This window comes from Trachinotus anak, unplaced genomic scaffold (genome assembly GCF_046630095.1).
Source record: "Trachinotus anak isolate AG129_WGS33_773 ecotype Australia unplaced genomic scaffold, CSIRO_AGI_Tana_v1 ptg000012l, whole genome shotgun sequence".
NCBI lineage: Eukaryota > Metazoa > Chordata > Actinopteri > Carangiformes > Carangidae > Trachinotus > Trachinotus anak.
In genome coordinates this window covers 157,361-176,611 of record NW_027273863.1, presented here as the reverse complement: position 1 = coordinate 176,611, position 19,251 = coordinate 157,361, and the positions used below count along the sequence as shown (strand labels likewise).

General features: G+C 39.6%; 1 protein-coding gene across 6 annotated transcripts in view; it reads right to left on the bottom strand.

Moving 5' to 3' along the window:
• The window catches only part of LOC139629369 (microtubule-associated protein tau-like), a 100,634-nt gene that overhangs the window by 64,214 nt on the left and 17,169 nt on the right, over positions 1-19,251 (bottom strand). For 5 of the 6 annotated variants that reach the window (XM_071491942.1, XM_071491941.1, XM_071491937.1 and 2 more), the window contains exon 3: positions 909-995. The exons of the other annotated variant lie outside the window; for it this stretch is intronic. In XM_071491942.1, coding sequence (XP_071348043.1) covers positions 909-995 — 87 coding nt within the window. The remainder of the gene's footprint in view (positions 1-908; positions 996-19,251) is intronic. 6 annotated transcript variants of the gene reach the window in all.

Genomic DNA, 19,251 nt, shown 5'->3' with positions numbered 1-19,251 from the left:
GGTTGAAATCACTTAAGTGGCAGCACCTGATGTTCAGAGACAGACAGAAACAAAGAGAGAGGGAAAAAGAAGAGAAAAGTATGGAAAAAAAAAAACAAGGACAGAAAAATGAGCCTGAAGGAGTGGGAGAAGTAAAAAAAAAAGATGACCTGGTGGGACAAAACATAAAAACTAATGGGAAAAGCAAATGTGAGACTTTGGAAATTATAAGAGGATATTAATAAACTAGCCACCTGCTTATTGTTCCATTTTAAATATGCACTAAGTTAATGGAAAATGCCTGAATATAAGACATTTTCTGACATTTTGACCTGGGGAAAAACACAGATTAATGAATGGTGGATGATTCATTTTGGCTGCTTCAGTTTCAGGGTCCTGCTGTTGCTCTTGCTATCTCGGTTATTGGGGCACTTGAATAGATCGGAGCCATATTCAATGTTATTAGTCAAGCCTGTACTTGTCCCTAAAAGCTGATGCATCTTCTTCTTCTTTCATTTCTAACTCTGTAGAAGCAGCCTTGGTATACCACTTTTCTGGTATATAATAATGTAATAATAGATGAAAACAACAGATTCTCTGATTTTTACAACATTTAGTGTTCAATATGTTTGTGTTGAGAATAATGTAAGAGAATTAAGTATTAGTGTTTATAGTGACCATGTGAAATATGTACAGTCTGTGTAGTTTTTGGTATTCAAATGTAAAATGGATTTGCCAGATCCCTTTAAGCTTTTACCTGTGAATGAACATGGAAACATCTGAAGTTGTGCTCAGGTGTCAGAACTGGAAAGTGTTATTTTGAGGACTGACCTACAGGGGGCAATTTTATTATTATTATGATGATGATGATTATTATTATTATTCAAACTAACTGTGTGATGAATAACTAGCACTCACTCCACCCTTACCAGACAGGTTGTCAGAGCTGAAGGCAGGCTTTCCAGGTGGGTCTTGGTATCCGCCTGATGACATCATTGATGACATCATCCCTGGACCTAATGGAGACAAAGAGCATTATCACCATCATCGCCAGCTTTCTTTTTAATCTGCCATAACTGTTTTGCTTCACCAACCAAACATCAAATCCATTTGTCAAGCTCCTTGTCAAGCAGGGAACATTAGATTCCTGTTGGTATTTTTTTTAAACTTCAGATCAAATTTCCCTTTTCCCATGATGCCCATGTCTCACACTGTGCACCAATCTTTTCATGACCAAGGTTATTTATGACATTTTCAGGTATAACATACACCCGAGATACATGGCCTACAAGCTTGTGTTACCTCTCAGAGCTCAGTTGTAAGGCCATCACACACAGCGCAAATACAATAGCATAGGACATCACACACCCACTGCCCTGCCCTCTGGATCCAGGTACGGGTCACTGAGGTGGTTCACTTTGGTAAAAGCCCTAAACAGGTTGACTCGCTGAGGGAACTGCACCTCCCTTTTTGATGTTGTTTTGCCTGTCGCTGTTGTGTGTAAAGTGCAATGTTGATTTTGAAGTCTACATAACTAAACACATCCAGCATCCTGCAGGCTGTTCTGAAATTCTCCACAAGGTGAGACAGACAGAAAACTGCACCTGAATCTGTCTGTCTGCCACTCTGCTCTGCCAACTGTTCATGCATCAAACAGGTCCCGATTCTCAAAACCAGCCTGCATGTGTGTCTGCATGTGTGTGTACTTTTTTTGACAGTGAGGCAAGCAGACACAACACGTTGCTATAGGGACCGTCACCATGGTTACACGAGAAGAGGACGACAGCATCTGCAGTTCGCTTGCTGATGGTGGGCATGTCTTAAAGGACTGATGCATGTGCCCTAGCCGCAGAGGCACACAGGACACACACACACACACACACACACACACACACATCACCACTGATAAATATAATAAATAAAGTACATGTTTAATATTAGTATTAGTCAATTACATTTTAAAAAAACAACAACAAAAAAAACCAAGAACATTTTCACATTTTCTGACATCAAAGTGTTATAATCAGGAAAGAGAAATTTGCTGTCAACCTCAAGAACAGAGAACAGCGATGCATCCTGATACACAACATTATTAGAACTGTCTGTCCAGCAGAAATAAGCCCACTCCCTCACATAACATGACACAGCACCTTTCTCCCCTGTCTGTCACAGACACACTGGCTGCTTTCCATGTGACTCATGTGTCTCCTCGATTCCCCACTCTGCAGTTGGGTTTCGAGAGAGAGAGAGAGAGAGAGAGAGAAGCATGGAGGGAGGAGAGGTGAGGATGGAAGAATTGTATTCACCAAACAGGACGTCCCCTCTCCCTCCACCATCAATCTGAGGAGAAGGCGACTACTCCTGACACACAGCATCTCAACTGTCACATGTGTACGAATAAGAGTAGAAAAAGAAAAACAGTGTCTTTGTCTGTTGACTGCTGCTTAATGTAGATATATGCAGTGCCAGGGCCTCAGGCTGATGGAAATAACACAAATAGGCAATTTATCTTTGTTACTAGGCAAAGAAAAAACAGATTTGAGGGAGCAATAAAAATAGTAAAAATTCAGAATAAAATCTAGAGCCTTAAAGAGTCCTTTCAAATCTCAGGCTAATATTATAATTACAATAACTGTAAATGTGTGGGTGTATAGGACCGATTTCATGTTTTCATGATTCAGATTCTACAAGTGCAATCTTTTTTTTATTTTTTTGAATAAACATGAACAGTTTTAGAGCCGCTGCTGGAACTGCTTTTCCTGTCTATACAAGTCAGCTATTCTGCCTACAAATCATAAAGCTGTTTCCAGCACCACCTGGCCACCTCCTTTCACTGTCTCATCACATCAGCTGACCAATCACTTAACAGATTCCCATCAGACAGGTTTTCCTTCCACACAGAGTACACCTGTGAATCCTCACTCTGATCTCCTCTGGGAGCCTCCTCTCCCCTCATCTCCTCTGAGACACATTTAAGGGATTGGAACATCCTCGATGATGACGGAGGGGGATCGTTTTTGGGTCATGGAGGAGCGAGAATGGGTGGAAGCATGAGTTAGCAGAATGGAAAGCACCCACAGACACGTCATGCCCTCACTGTCTCTCTCTCTCTCTCTCTCTCTCAGTTTCAGTTTTTATGCTATGGTTGCATTTCCTCTCCGGTCTCCTGTCTTTTCCTCTCAGACTCAGACTACAGCTTCACCACAGCTAACACTAAACACAAATCCTCCCTGAGATGCTATTTCTTTTTTTTGTTCACTGCTGTTGGTGGTTATATATAAATAATTCCATTGTCAAGCTCTTTAGCTGAGGCTCAGCTGTTGTTGTCCTTACCTACAGTTTAATATGTAGAACAACAAGTACATGTCATTGATGTCTGGTTCAACTGTCCGGTTACTAAAATTTAATCTACACCATCCAACCAAATACAACCCACAATTTGACAATTTTGTTGTCAGCTTAGACGCTGTGAAGCCTGTCCATCATGTGAGCTACCTGTAACACCTGTAATTGGCTAGGAGTTAGGGGGGGTTGTCCTTGTCTTCCTGCTTTGGCACTCGGCAGTTAGTCAATGTTACGAGAGGTTAAGTGAGAGGCTGGTATAGAGTTTATGGCAACTCCGTTTGTTATTTTGGCTACGGCCCACAGTAGCCTGTGTTATTGGGCGCAATAAAGTTGCAGCAGAAACCAACTAACGTCTCATCGTCTGCTTAACGAGGGACGTTACAATATCAAATGCGTAGTATAGAGGAAGAATGTCTAAAATGGTCATCTTCACCATATTTACCATTAACTGACAACCACAGTTAATGTGTCCCCTGGTGAAAACGGGGAGTCCTGCAGTTACCTGCCTCAGTGTTGTTAACCTTTTCTGGCTCAACGTCTGGACTGTGGTTGGGAAGCACAGGGGAGATGCGGGAACTTCAGTCTTGAGGAGTTGGAGCTTTTATTTACTGAGAAACAGCTTAAAGTGCACATAAATCGCACTGCCACGTCCACAGCTACACTGCTAACTGCTAACTAATGAGCTAACTCCCAGCTCCAGTCGCCAGCCTCATCGCTCTCTCTCTCTCTCTCTGTCGATAGGTACACAACCTACGTACTGAGCTATTCATGAAAGGAGCTGCTCTACTCCTGTAACAATATCCTGTCTCAAATTTACTGCCAATCTTGCACAAAGATGACAAATCAGTGTAATTTGCTTGTTTACTTGCTACTTCCGCCTCTTAGCGCTTAGCAATTTTAGTTTCCACACACGCCTGCGCATGCGTATAATGCTACAGTATCATAACTGATCCTAGAACGGTAGAAACTGAGTCCAGGACAGTTTCACAAGCACACATGTTATAGCAAAGACACTCTTACTTACAAAACTGTCTCTGTTTTATATCTAGTCTGCCCAGTTATCCTCAGTGCACATGCGCAAACCTCCGAGTAATGCTGCTTTCTTGTAGGTTTGACAAGCCGCAGCCTTTGTCAACGGGACACGTTCAAACTCATGAAAATGACATTAACAACAGCTCCAACAGTTGAGCTAGCTTTCAGAGACAATACCCTTGCTGCCACGGGTGGGAAGTAAATTACATGATAAATGCAAACAGGCAGCAGATCCTTCATCGTTTCCACCACATCGTTATGGTTGATGACTATTTCAACTCAACTGGGCTGGCACTACTTGCCTTGCTTGCCCTGCCGACACGCCACTGCTACAATGTGTAAATAACATTTTGGTAACAGAAATATTGCATTAACATGTCCACGACGACTGCGCAAACTCCATCCACTGATGAAGACTTCAAGATGTGGTTGAAAGCTTTGGAAAAAGAGCTAACAGTCTGCACTATTGAGTTAAGATTTTTAGTAAAACACTTTACTGCTGTAGTTGGTTAAGGTGGAGCTGAATTTAGCTGTTTTACATATTGGTTTAAGGTTTAATCTGTTATGCATTAAATAAATATATAAGCATTGGCTCTGTGTGTAAAATATGAATCTTCAAAGTAGCTAATAATTGTAGAAGAGTTATTAATATAGTGGAGTAAGACGTAATATTTCTCTGTGATATATTGTGGGGCTTTAGTGTTAAATAGCATAAAAAATACAGAATAAGTAGCTCAAGTTGTTAAACAGAGTACTTGAGTAAATGGACCTTGTTACAAGCATTAACATGCCCTTTCCCCCAGCTCTAAATGTTCATTGATAATTATCAGATATTTAATATATTCCTATTGATCTAATACACTTTGATAAAATAAACCTGGATCAAGTGCAATGTGATCAGTTTTTTCTTCCCAGTATGTTTCTGTCTATGGTCCTGAAATACCAGGGGACAGACAGACAGTGTAAAATATGAATGATATATCATATATTACTATTACTATTACTTATATCAAGACACAAGACACATATCAAGGGAAATACAAATATATTTTTGGCACAGGGCCGAATAATGAATAATTAACAAGCATGCATTAACTGTGAGTTTAGAGTGCACAGGATTTAGTGTGAGTGTGTTTGTGAGAGCAGGTGTTTCTTTATGGCTGTATCCATTCTGGGGTCTATAAAGCTACGACATCGGTGAATCCCTGAATGTCTATTCAGCTGAATCCACATGGACAAGTACACACATACAACAGCAGACACATTAACTGCAGAGTCATTTTAAAGAGAACGCCACAAGACTCTTCTGTCCACCTTTCCTCCTCGTCGATGCCACAATCAGCTTTAACGTAACTGTAATACGTTACTACCACATTATGTCTGATTAGTTATCACTGCAATAAGCAAATTAATAAATACTGGATACATGACATCTCACATACACCATCCAATTTTCCTCAATGATTAGCATTTTCAGTAGAATCAAGAAAATAAATGATGCCACAGAGGGTGGGGCAGAACACATAGCAGCACTGTCTTTTTGACAGACTCAAGCAGGGTTTAGAGGAGAGCTAAATATAAATATAAATTTCAAATCCCAAGAGGTGTGAATTATTTCTAGAATGTACATTATTAACGTCTTCATAAAGTGTGAAAAAAATGTAGGTTTTTTTTTTTTGGTTGGTTGATTTCTATAATGAAAACTGTAGTGCAACAGTACCACAAGCACAGTCATAATGTCAGTGAAATGACACAGTAATGTCAGTCACACATTAATATATTGTTAACATTAGCTAACACTAGCCACCAGAGGCTGCTGAATTTAGCAAGACAGTGTTTAAAGCTTATGAGTTTAACTTTTCAACTGTGAACCAAATAATTTGGTATTTGTTCTTTCAAAATAATAGTGTGGATTTAACATTATTACAGTGAGTCATAGTAATTCCTCGGTCAAAGGATTTCCATCAGGAAGAAACACCACATTGAATCATTTTGATATCTGGTAAGATAGAAGATTTTGTAGCAGTTAATTGTCAAGTGGAGTGAATCTCAACTTGATATCCCCTCAGAAATATTCACTGGCATGAAGTGAACAGTATTCAAAGTTGTCTAGTTAAACTTATAAACATGTCTAAGCTGGGCTGTGAAGCTAACGTCAGCTTACAGCTACAAAAAAGTATCATTAGGGGCTAATTTGAATGTCACAACTATTGTCTTACAATACTTTAATTTTGTAATTTTGAATGCAAGACTTTTACTTGATATGAGGCAATTTTATATTGAAACATTGCTCTTTTTGCTTAAGTAGATGATTTGAATACTTACTCCCCCAGTGTGCAGAAATAAGCTTGATTATGGTTGGTACAGACATATTTTGTTTTATACTATGCAAACAATCAATACAGTTCTTTCATTTATAAAAAATGACCACAGTTTATGCAGCTTTATGGGAAACACAGTTTAAATACTCAATGTCACTTAACTCTATATGTCACAAAAGCTACTCTACATGGAACGTACAGGGAGGAGTCTAAATGTAAATGAATGAAAGAAGAAGTTTGTTCTTTTCCCTTCGCTTCTTTTTCTTGTTCTTTTTGTCTCTCTCAGACATCCCCATAGACATGCACAGGCACACACACACTCAGTGCGTGCATGCATGTGTGCACAGTCAGAACCCAGACAGTCCTCTAAGGACAGCAGACAGTATCAAGCCTCAAGGTCAAACATCTTCTGTTTTTCAAACATTATTTTATGGCATTTCTGCATCACTGGGCTGGAAGCCCTTTCAAACATTCTGCAAGGAAAAACAAGTCAAAATATATAAGTGGGGAATCACCATAAAAATCTTTCATCACGTAGTTTGAAGAAATACAGTTTGATGGCCTTACCCTGAGCCAGATGTGGACTGGTCACACTTTTACATCCTCACCCTGCAATATTGCACTGCAGTGTTTGGTAAGATGCAAAGCTAACCTTCCCTCTGAGCTCTTCTTTTTTTAAATTAAGCTCAGCTTGTGTAGATGGGGAGGAAAATGGAGCCTTGAGACATAGGTGGAGTATGTGCTTTTCAGAGGGCGAAATGTTGAGACACAAGATTAAAGGACATCCGAAGAGGTTTCCTACACAGGCCCTCTGAGTCATTAAGCTGGTTGAAGTTAATATTTTATCTCTGCTGCACTTTGTTGGCTCAGGTCATTTGGGTATGTAGCTTCTCCCTTAAAACCCCAAAAGTCTTAGTTATCAGCTGCCAATGGGACACACATATTACTATTTTGCTTGTATCTAGGATGGTGACTCTCTATATCTCTTTTAGAATTCTCTTCAAAACCTGTTTGAGTCAAGGGGCTCTATTTTAATGACTGAATTAATTAGTGTAACATGCAATAAACCAATTAGAGCACCATTTTCCATTCCCTTTAGAAATGAATCTATATATTTGTGAACCAATTTTTTTAAAGATAAACATTTTCAGTAGAAACATAAGAGCTTGGGGTCGAGAAACACAGACAAGGTGGAGAAGTCAGGAAGTTTTAAGTATTAAGCACTATTGTTGGCTGGGTCATGGATTCTTTTAATAGTAATAATAGAAATAATAGAAAATAGAATATTCTTGCCTTATCCTTTAATGACAACGTTTAGAGATCAGTACAGAAGGTGGAATGTGTACTAAAATAAAACCTCTGTAAATTTAACAAGCTGCATAGGTCTAATAAAAAACATCCATGTCTTCCAGCTTTATTGAAGTACAATACTAAATTATTTGAGTGGCTCTTTAAGGGCGCTGATATAGCCTGTACCTCATACCATTCTTCCAACAAGTTCTTCAACCTAAACAACCATAGAACTGTAGGAGCGGACTAGCAGCAGTCGAAACGGACCTTCTTTGTCATGGTAAAAACAAATAACACGGTTAAGCTTGTGGAGTGGTCACAGTTGGTCAGGTTTGGGATATAAACTGTGGAAAAGATTGTGATTTTGGTTGAAATAAATACTTCCTTCAGGTTAGAGGACCTTCATCATCATCTTTCCCCTACTCTCTGTCACTCTCCACTGTTCTATGAACAAAGGCTTACAAATGCCAAAATAATAACTTTAAAAATAATCATCATAATGTAATGAACAGTAATGAACTATTGTGGAACAGTTATGAATAAAAGAAACAACACTGATTATTGGTTTCACTTGCGAAATGAACAGTGGTCTCCTGAATGTTTTGGACCCAGCCATCCACTCTAGCCTCCTCCTAACACAGACTTTATAGCTCTATATAACATCACCCGACTTCCTCCCTTCATAATTACTTCAGCCACCAGACAGTTTTGTTTTTTTTTACAGAACAGTCTCATTTCTTCACAAAGGTCAGAATGCGGGACTGCCTGCTGTGCCTTGCCTCTACAGTGGTCTGGGGCTTTATGAAGTGCACTTTGTGATGACGGAGTGCAGCATTCGGGGGAACCAAGACAGAGCCCAGTTGCACTTCAGTTCACAGCAAGAGGTCCAGATGATGGCAGTCAGCCTCAGGGCAAACTTGCTGCCTCTATATTTAGATAAACATCTTCTGGGTCAGCTACAGTTTGGCAACAAGGTCAGTATCAAACAGCTTTACAATTTACTTTCATTTAAAAGTTCTGCTTATATCATTAATATTTTATATGCATGTTTTGTGTTTTGTTATCATTCCCTCACTTTCCCAGATATTTTTGTTTTTTTCTGTCTATTGAAGCCATATGTCACAAGACATGTTTATACACTGTCGCCATAAAATACACTAAAAAAAGACACAAAAAATGATGGTGAAATCTCATCCTCCTCCATCATAATCTCCTGATCATCCTGCTCTGTGCCCATGTTTCATGCAGCTAGTATTGGTGTGCATTTGTTGTCAACGTTAAAGTCTTTCCCTTGCAAGTCAAGGACAGGGGAGGTTATTGTCAAACAGCATCCCATCCTCAGTCACAGCTGTCGCCATCTCTGGAGAGAGACGAGCACTTAGAGCAAGGGAGAGAAGGGAGGGGTGCGGGCAGAAGAGTGAGAGAGGGGTGAGGAGGGCAGCAGAGAGCAGAGGGGAGACAAAGGAATGGAGAGAAGAGGAGCAGACGGAGCAGAGAGGGACAGGTAATCAAAGCCCTAAGTGATTAGTTAATTGCGTTATGATGCTGTACCTGCTGTGGATGAATACAGTCATGGTTGAAATGACTGGTAGCTGAAATCAGCTGTTGTATTATTATAAACAAATCAATTACATTTCTAATAAAATCCCCGGTGTTTCCTTCTTCAAAGACAATGTTCCCATTTGTTTTCTTTTATATGATGTGGCTGGTGATTTTCTGTATTTTTCTCATCGTCAGCACATCGTATGACAAGTTCAATACCCACAATGCACTAGTCTGCCTCTCCACAGTCTCTGACCTCCGTGTCCTGTTCAGTGCAATCAGGCTCATGTCCACTGGTTACTGCTAAAGATGTAAATCTTGAAAAAAATGTGACACAAATATGGTGGTTAATTATAAAAAAATAATACTCTGATGAATGACATCAGAAGGTGAATAACTGAGGGGGAAATAAAGAGGAAGCAGAAACAGAGAGGTGCTCAGGTAAACAGTTATTTCCTCTGGGTGAACAGTGCTGTGGTCCTGACAGCCATTACCAGCAACTGCAGGTGCTCTGTAATACTGCTGCAGTCCCATGGCCACTGAGTACCTGATGCAGATCCTGTTTCTGTGACTGACAGACTGAGAAGTGGTGGCACCTCTGGGAGGGCTGCTTTTCTAAACTATCAAACACTACCAAACTACAAGGCCTCTAAAGCACTGACCTTCAACAAGGTTATCAAGTATCTTATGACATGTGATGTTGTGGTTTCACAGGTTTTTGTTTTGTTCTCTGTCTTCTGTGCATTGAGTAACTCACAGCTCCTTATGTCAAATAACCTGAATTATCCTTTGTTTCCTCAATCTTATTTTTCAGGACTGTACTATTATGAATTTTCCACATGGTGTGGAACACTTTCAGACTTTAAAAATTTAATTTAGTAAAATAGGCAACATACTGGATTCCTTTATTCAACATTTCATTCACAATTGTCTCTTGGACCCTCTTCTGGAACTACAGGCATCTGGAAAGAAAAAAAAAACTGGTGACCTAACTGTTTCACCTTTGACCCCCCTGATTAAGACTTGGACAATGGTGGGAGGGAGGCTGGGGGTTGAAATTAATTTTTATAATAGGCACCCTGTAGAACCCGATAATGTAATAAATCCCAGATAATGTAATAACCCCAATAATGTAATAAAAAATTTCACTTGAGTGGATTGAAAATGTAATAAAACCTGATAATGTAATAACTTCCCAATAATGTAATAATTTAACAGGGGATCACCCATTACTTGGTTTCAAGTGGTGTGCTCAAGGTTATATTTCTGTGTAAGCAACACAAGCTCCAGAGCGCCACCAACAGGTCAAAGTTGGACATGCATGAATGGTTAACTTTGACCCGTTCATCCGTTTTCACAAACGATGTATCACTGGAGCCCTCGGGCCAAGCCGAGGTAAACGCATCCTTAATGTCTTTTTCCGCCATATTGGATTTCCGCCATCTTTGATTTGATCAAAAACCTTTAAAAGGCCTCTCTTGTCACAAATTTTGTCTAATCTTCTTGAAACGTCGCCCAGGTGATATTCAGACCATGACACACAAATGCATTCAGCATCTTCTTCAAATTTACTTTTATTACATTATCAGGGATTTATTACATTATTGGGTTCTACACACCCTCTTTGTTTTTACTCAGGAATTCAGGAGTTTTATCTTGTTGGGTCATTGAATAATATTAAAATACAGGTGTGCTGAAGGCTAAGTAACTCTATTAGCTGTGGTAGAAAGTAATTAAGTAAATTTATTCTGAGTACTCTAGCCTACTTTTGAGGTATAATATACTTGTACTTTACTTGAGTATTTCCATTTCTTGAGCATGAGCCAGGACTGAATATTGAATGAGCAGTGACAAAATATGTGGTGAAAGCCTTACACTGTTTCAGCACAGTGATCTTGGTGGGTTGAATACCAAGTGAAATAAAAGCATGACCTGAGCCCCGGTCATATTGTTTACAACCTGTCTGATTGTCTGGCTGCTTGTGTTTTGAGTCCAGCCTGACTCTGTTGCACTGATGCTGCCATGTTCCCTGATCTCAGGATTTATTTTGGTGATTACAAAAATCCAAACAAAAAATGCAAATTTTGATGACAGAATTGTTCTTTAACTTCTTAATCTCCCGCTATCACATATAACTGATTCTACAAGTCACATATTAAAAGCTAAAACCATTTAAGCTTTAACTCTTCACAGCTCATGTCCTGTGTTTGTCTGTCTCAGTCTGTCAGGATGTGAAATGGACTCAAACAAGGCAAAAGCAATTCTGATTTCTGACCCTATTTTGAGCATATTGTATATGTTATTATTCATAGGAATCCATAATTGACTAATGTATTATAATTTATATTTGCATGTGTGGCAGTGGTGGATTTATGTAAGATTTATTACTTCACATGGCTTTGGTCCCATCTTCAGGTCTCTTCCAGCAAATTACCTGCAGCAGCTGGAGTATAAAAGGCAGCGAGTTGCCTTCAGTAGGTGGTTGGTGTTGGTGTGTCTCATGAATGCATGGAAATCAATAAATGCATTTTGCATTTCTCATGCCTCTCTGTCCTAAACTTAAAGCCACTGCCAAACTGACACTCAGTTACACACACACACACACACACACACACACACACACACACACACACACACACACACTCTGCTCCTCAGTTCCCCTTAGCCCCCGTCTGCAGCCCCTGCTCATCTCCCTGGCCATGTTTATCCCTTCATTTCCCCAGACCTGCCATTATACATCCGCCCAGCAGATGTCTCCGGACTTTCCTCCTGTCCCTGCATCCATCTGCTCACCTGTTTCAGTCGCCTCAGCTTCCCTCCCCACTCACATAAGTGTTCCCAGTATTTAAACCTGCCATTGACACCAGCTCTGTGTCATTTCCTCTGTTTATGTTCCCCAGGGTTCTCATATGTGCCTGCAACCTGAGTTTAGTTACTGTTGTCTGTACCTGCACTGGCTGCTTGTCCGTCCATCTGTCTGGAAGCCGTGGTTCCTCCACTAAAGCAACTTCACTGCATCAGCCTGTCTGTGTGTCCCTGTCTGTGCTGCATCAGCAACCATGACAGTAACTGTGTCTGTTGGCCACACACGGCACACAGACACACACGCAGACACATTCATCTGCTGTACCTCATGCACACATACATGCATGAGGTTATCATGCCTCAGCAAACACAGCAGCAGACTGCAGCACAGTTTCACCTCCACTGTGCTGCTGCAGGAGGACGCAGTAAACTCAGTGTAACATCAGGCTCCACATGCACCACGATGGTCTCAAAGGAAGTTTTTAAAAAACACAAACCTGTGTGCTGCCCAATAAAATGAATCATATAAATTACAATTTAATATAACCACGGTGAAAACAGTTTGTATAAGTCTCAAAACATTTGAGCTTCTGTAAGAAATGTTTAGGTTTTATTTTAGAATATATTCAAAAACATTGAAATTCACACATTTTACAATTTCTGCAGTGAATGTAAAGAAAAACATCTACATTCATACACGTCAAACGTACTGTGTCTTCAAACTGGAAAAATAAAGCTGCACCAGAAACAAAGAAAAATGATTTTAGATACATTTTATACAGTTACCACTTTTATATTTAATCACTGTAGCACGTAACAAACTTTGATAACTATGATAGCAATGGTTGTTGCACTTTTAATAATGATGGTTTTACAATGGTGGTATAATATATAAAAATTTAAATGCTATGCAAACCTTTTGTATTGTGAAAAACATTTTTAGTTTTTTAAATAAACAACTGATACTCAACTAAAAAAAAAAGCCTTTAATGTGATGGTGTCTGCAGGAAAATATTTTGAAAAGTGAGGGGAAAATGCCCCCACCCCCACTCTGGGAATGATGTGGTTAAATATCTTACTTTAAATAAACATGACTGTTTCTGAGAGGAGATGATATTCACCGAGGGAGCAAATGATCATTTTCAGTGTCTCACATCCTGATAAAATCCAGAAGGGATTTAATACATGTTCATTTACACTTAGCCACACATACTTTCTGCGTCTCTGTTAGCCAGAGGACAACATGTATATATAAAGTGGGATGAGAGCCAGTCCAGCCCAGAGAGTGGTGGGGATGCACCTGCAGCTGTTTGTTAACTGCCAGAAACAAGAGAAGAAGAATCTTTATGTCTTCTTTTGAGTGACACAGACGGCAGGTGAGGTTTTGGTTCCTATTCAGTTCATACTGCAGGAGTCAGGTTTATTACACCCCTTCATCACAGCTGCAGCCTTGAGTTACTACACAGCTTCGCCATTAATAAAACAGAGATGAAAAGAAGAACATGGCACCTTCAGCCACAGAATATAAAGAACGGTGGGAACATGGAAAGAAGCGAGTAAAAGAAAACAAAAACAAGAGGAAGAGAGACAGAGGATGAAAAAAAATACAGAACGACAGATTGGAGGACGCTCTCTTGTCTCAGACTATAGATCTAATTGATTGATGGTAGTGATTCTGAAATGTACCCTGACCATCCAACTAGATATCTAAACATGTCAGTCTGGAAAGCCAATATGTCAGAAATATTTTCTATTACCTTAGAACATAGTTCAGCTGCGGTGAGACTGCTTGTAAAAAACAAACCCATAGGTCACCTGTACAAACGGCTTAATACGACCCATAGTTGTGTTTTTATTATTAGGCAACCTCTAGCAGTAATTACTAATTATGAGGATGTCAAGTGACGTTGTATAAAGAGTGACAACACATGCCGGAGAAGGAGGAGGAGGAGGAGGAAGAGGAGGGGTGAGGTGGATGCATTTGTCGACAAAACACAGGACCTTCCCACAGCAGACCATTTTTTATTTCCCCTGTGCAACCAATTCATAATATTTAATATTCAACAATCAGCATTGTTTCTTTTATCGATATCTTTTATCCACAGCCTTAACCACTGCATGCATTTATTATTGTCACCATGACAATGAAGGTCCTCTAAGTAAATGCTTATTTTAGCCCAAACCACCATCTTTTCAGAAACCTAACCAAGCAGTTTTTGTGCCTAAACCTAACCACACTATGACTGTTTCACAAGCTTGACTCAATGTTGTTACCATGGCAACAAAGGTCTGGTTTGTCTGCTGCTGGTACGCTCCTATAGGTCATATTCGAGGGTCGGAACAAGCAGCCTCTATGTCATATCATATAATTGTAACCATTACAGTTGAACTGTAGAAGCAACCAATGTACATTTTCACTGACTAAAACAAATTTATTATTTAATGTCGTGGAAAACTCATCTGTGAGTAGCAACTTAGTGAAATTAGAGAGTCAGTGGTGAAAGCTCTACACATCTGACAAACACAATACAAGCTCAACTCAACTATTCTTCCTCTGTTTTCGCTGTTCTCCCAGAATCCAAAGTGTCCTCCAAGCCCTGAACACAATACACTGTGAGAAACATGTGGGTCTTAAAGTTTTAAAGCCTACCTGTGTACCATGAGCTAAAATGCTTTCAGCAATTAGCTGAACAGTAAACTAAGCTGGTTCCAACTAACAATTATTTTTGATCTTTAATTGCTGAATTTTTTAGGCTATAAAATGTCACAAAACAATGAAAACTGCCAATCATAACTTTAAATAGTTAGTTAAAAAGGGTAAAGTTAAACTTTCAACTAAAATGAGACATATATTTTGCTTAATAGATGACTAATGACTAATTAACAATCAAAATTGTTTAGTAATTGATTAATCAACCAAAGCAATAAAATCACATAAGCTGAAAACCAATGAACTAGGTCTACTTTAACTAACCATAACAAAGGCCAGTGGAAAGAGCTTTTTGAATCACTCTGCTGAGCTGAACATTTTCATTTTTTGACAAATTGACAATATCAATCTACAGTGAAGACAGAAGAGCTTGCTGCTGATGGATTACAGAGATGATAGGTTGTGACATACAACAGCCTTCACTCACAATGTCCAACAGCTCTTTTCACACAAAAAAAAGTAATATTTACCTTGTTGAAAAAGGACCATGGGTTCAGAACAGATCCTTCAGGGGCCAAACCTTTGGCCCCCTGGTTAAAATCTCATCACTTGAAGTCAGTGGTTGTAATGTGTGTTTGACTAAGGAGCAGTGATATGAAAACATCCGAGAAACCCTGTGGTAAAACATCTGCTGTCAGCACAGTCTGTTGCACAGTATCAACAAGAACACTCATGCCACATACAGAATGTGGCCTACAAGCCTATACGGTCACCAGTTTTAAATAGTCCGGCTGTAGCTCTGACACACACACACACACACAGCTGGAGTGTGTGTGCTTGCTTTTGATGATCATTATAATACCAGCTGTACACTAACATGTCAACAATGTGAGATGATATGGCAGGCTAATGGTTTATCATAAAGGATTTAAAAAAAAAAAACATGCACACACTTGAGTCTGATGTACCATCTCTGTTTAGCATCATATACATCCAACCAGTCAACAAGATTTCATCCATCTCCAGATCTATGCAGATATCTGTTCTCCACCCATAATCTATATAGCATCTCATTAGCCTGATGAATGTGGGATAAGTTAGGAGGCTGTGTTTGGTCATGTACACAACATTTGCTGTGGAAGTTTTATTAATTTTTTTGTCACATGATTGTCACGTGAGGTGGCACCACAAGCTGTGTGACATAAACTTAAATGGATTATTAATGTGGCACAATAAATTTATTATGGGCTGAACTTGATCATTACAGCGAGGCATAACACACTTCACTCTGCATCAACCTCAGTCAGCATTTCAAATACTTACTGCAACTAACAACTGACAGATCTTTAAAGGAGAGCATGCTGTGCCACTGCAACGTCACCTGTCAAGTTGAATAACAAAACACTGAAACGTACTAGAAATGTAAGTACACACGCTGATTTATAATTTATAAGCGCACTGGTTAGATCCCACAGCTCCGTGCACTTTAATGGCCTCTCGATACATTGCTTACAAAATTACCACAGCACTGTGTAACTTCTGCTGAACATTGGCTACTGTGGCCACAAGTGACAGTGATACTAAATGGTAAACTGCAAGTAAGAATTTAGCTAATACTATACTATATATAGTATAATATAGCATTAACTAAGGTGTAGAAGAGTCAGCGAATAACTCATTAAGGTGCATTATACAGCGATGAAACTTACTAACATTATAAGCTACTAGTCATACCAGACTAAATAAGGATGAACCAGCAAAGCCCTTGAATGTATTGAATTGAGCAACAACCTAATTTATTGCTTATGAAATCATCTTTTCATTGGTAAGAGTAATGTAATAATATAGAAGAGATGGGCATGGTGTCCATCTATTGATACTTAGTAAACTAGTTTATTTAGGCCTTTACTCCAACCACTCTGGAATTAAAAACAATTGTATTTAATGAAGGTGCTCATACAGTTCAAAAAATAATCTATAAAACAAGAGTTCCTCTGTAAAGCCTTTAATGAGATTTTCTATATATTTATTGTTTTCTGAATGAGGATATTTGTCTTTAATTTTGTGGTTTTGTGGCAGATGACAAACAGGTGACGTGGGTGTGGGACAGAGTAAGAACAGGTGTGCCAATGGTCAGGGAAAGTCAGGTGACCGTAATTGAGGGAAACAAGGCAGGAGGGACTGTCAGGTCCTGAATAAAGACAGCGAACCTGAGAGATAAAGACAAGGGAAGACTGACAACTAATTAAAGTCTAGACAGGGTTTTGCCAAAGTGTTGAAGCAATTAGACTTAATCTTCAAAGCACACACACACACACACGCACACACACACACACACACACACCCTGATCTCTTAGGCCCCTGGCACATAGTAGAATCTGAGGAGCTTGTGGTGTTTGCATTTTGTGCAGTGTCCAGGATGATTATAAGACGTCTGTTGACTGTTATTGATACCGAAATCACATGACTCTCAATGAATACCCTCTGAATTGAAACATGTTTCAGTATGCTGTACCTTACACTGTTGAAAACAACATTAATTATTAAGGGTTTATGCCTCTGTAACAACCACAGGAAATGCTCATTTAATCATTATTTATCACTGCAATATAATTACAACATTATCAGTCTCAACATGACTAAACAAGCTGTAAAGTTTTATTTGTGGGTGACTTTGATTTCAGCCGCTATGAGGACAACAGGAAATGTAATTTGTACTTGTATTGTATTTGTACAGAAAGAACCACGACTATGTGTCTTAATGTTTCTTTGTCTAGCTCAGCTGTTGACATGATGTCACTTTCAGACAGGTAGCTAGCAGTTAGCGCAGCAGCTGTTGAGTGTAAATGACCAGCTGGTGGAGGGTTAGGGTTAGTTCTCAGAGCTAAAGAGTAGCCTGTCTTAGCCCCAGCTAAAGGGGTTGCAAGTCATATATCAGGACTTTTACTGCTGATTTAAAATCATTTCACATCATTATTGTTATATTTTCAGATTTGACTAACTATGAAAATAATACAATTAAAAATAAATAAATAAAAAATGTTGAGTATATCACAATGTAAAATCATATTATCAACAGAAAACTGTGGACTTGGCTGGTTTGAAAATAAGGAGCCTTGGCAGGAACTTGACAACAACCAACAGCACAATTTCATTCTTTTCATCAAGAAACAAGATGCAGTATATTTTTAAATACAGACTTAGCTTGTTTAAAACACTGTTCACCTTCAGAGTACTGTGACCTTTGGAAGCAAGGTATATGGGAAACATGGTCCTAATGTTAATAAACACCATGTCTGCGTGTGCCACAAGTACAAGCTCAGACATCTTCAAAAGACTTGCACTTGCTTTGAGTAATTTTGAAATGTAATCTAAATTACTCTGAACTGGTTGTCCCTCTGACTTTGACCACATCACTGAACATGATCAAAGCGATGAACAGGAACCATCCCACAGAGGGGCTAAAGAAACTACATGTAGACGTTCTCTCAATAGAATAGAAAGATTCCTGCTGTCTCTGGTTACAGATAATAATTCGCTAGAGTTGGGAAAAGTCCCACCTCCAAAACACAAAAACCACGTTGAGCTGGTGACTTCATCTCCATCACACAAAACCAAATGCAGTGTTGCCACAGATAAAACAACAGATAGAACAATTGTTGTCATGCCTAGACCTATTGAAGTAAGCTGGGCTACTTCGCCTGGATGTGCGTGGGTGGAAACACCTCACACGACAGGGAATATTCCGTCTGTGAACTTTACTTCACTTCGGCAGGTGAGTACAGAACACACAGCTGTTTCCGTCAGTGACCTGGGCAGTTGCGTTGGGTCGAGGACTCTGAGGCTCGGGCACAAAACAGCAAGCTAGCACTGCTCATGTGATGAGCCGAGGGCACCATTCAACCTCAACACTGACTAACTCTCGTGGAAAATCTCATTATGTTTTCACGTGTGATCATGTCACCGACCAATCAACATGTTACATTTAGCAACAAGCAACACGTTTTTTAAGGAAAGGGTGGGGGGTGGGGGTGGTGGTGGTGGGGGTTATCAAAGTTATCTCCTGAACTGTCTCACAATATCTTTTATGAAAAGAAGCAGTTAAAGACATTAAGCCATGGACACTGAAGCTGATTCCCTTGTTGCTTTAGCTGCTGCTTCAGGCCCTGCTGCTTGCTGCTCCCCTAGCGGCCTCCTATCTCAGGAAGCTGGCAAAACTTTGTCAGCCTAAGGTTCCCTTCTTGCAGTGCTGCCTGCAGCGCTGCCTCCTCTCTCAAAGACAGGAAT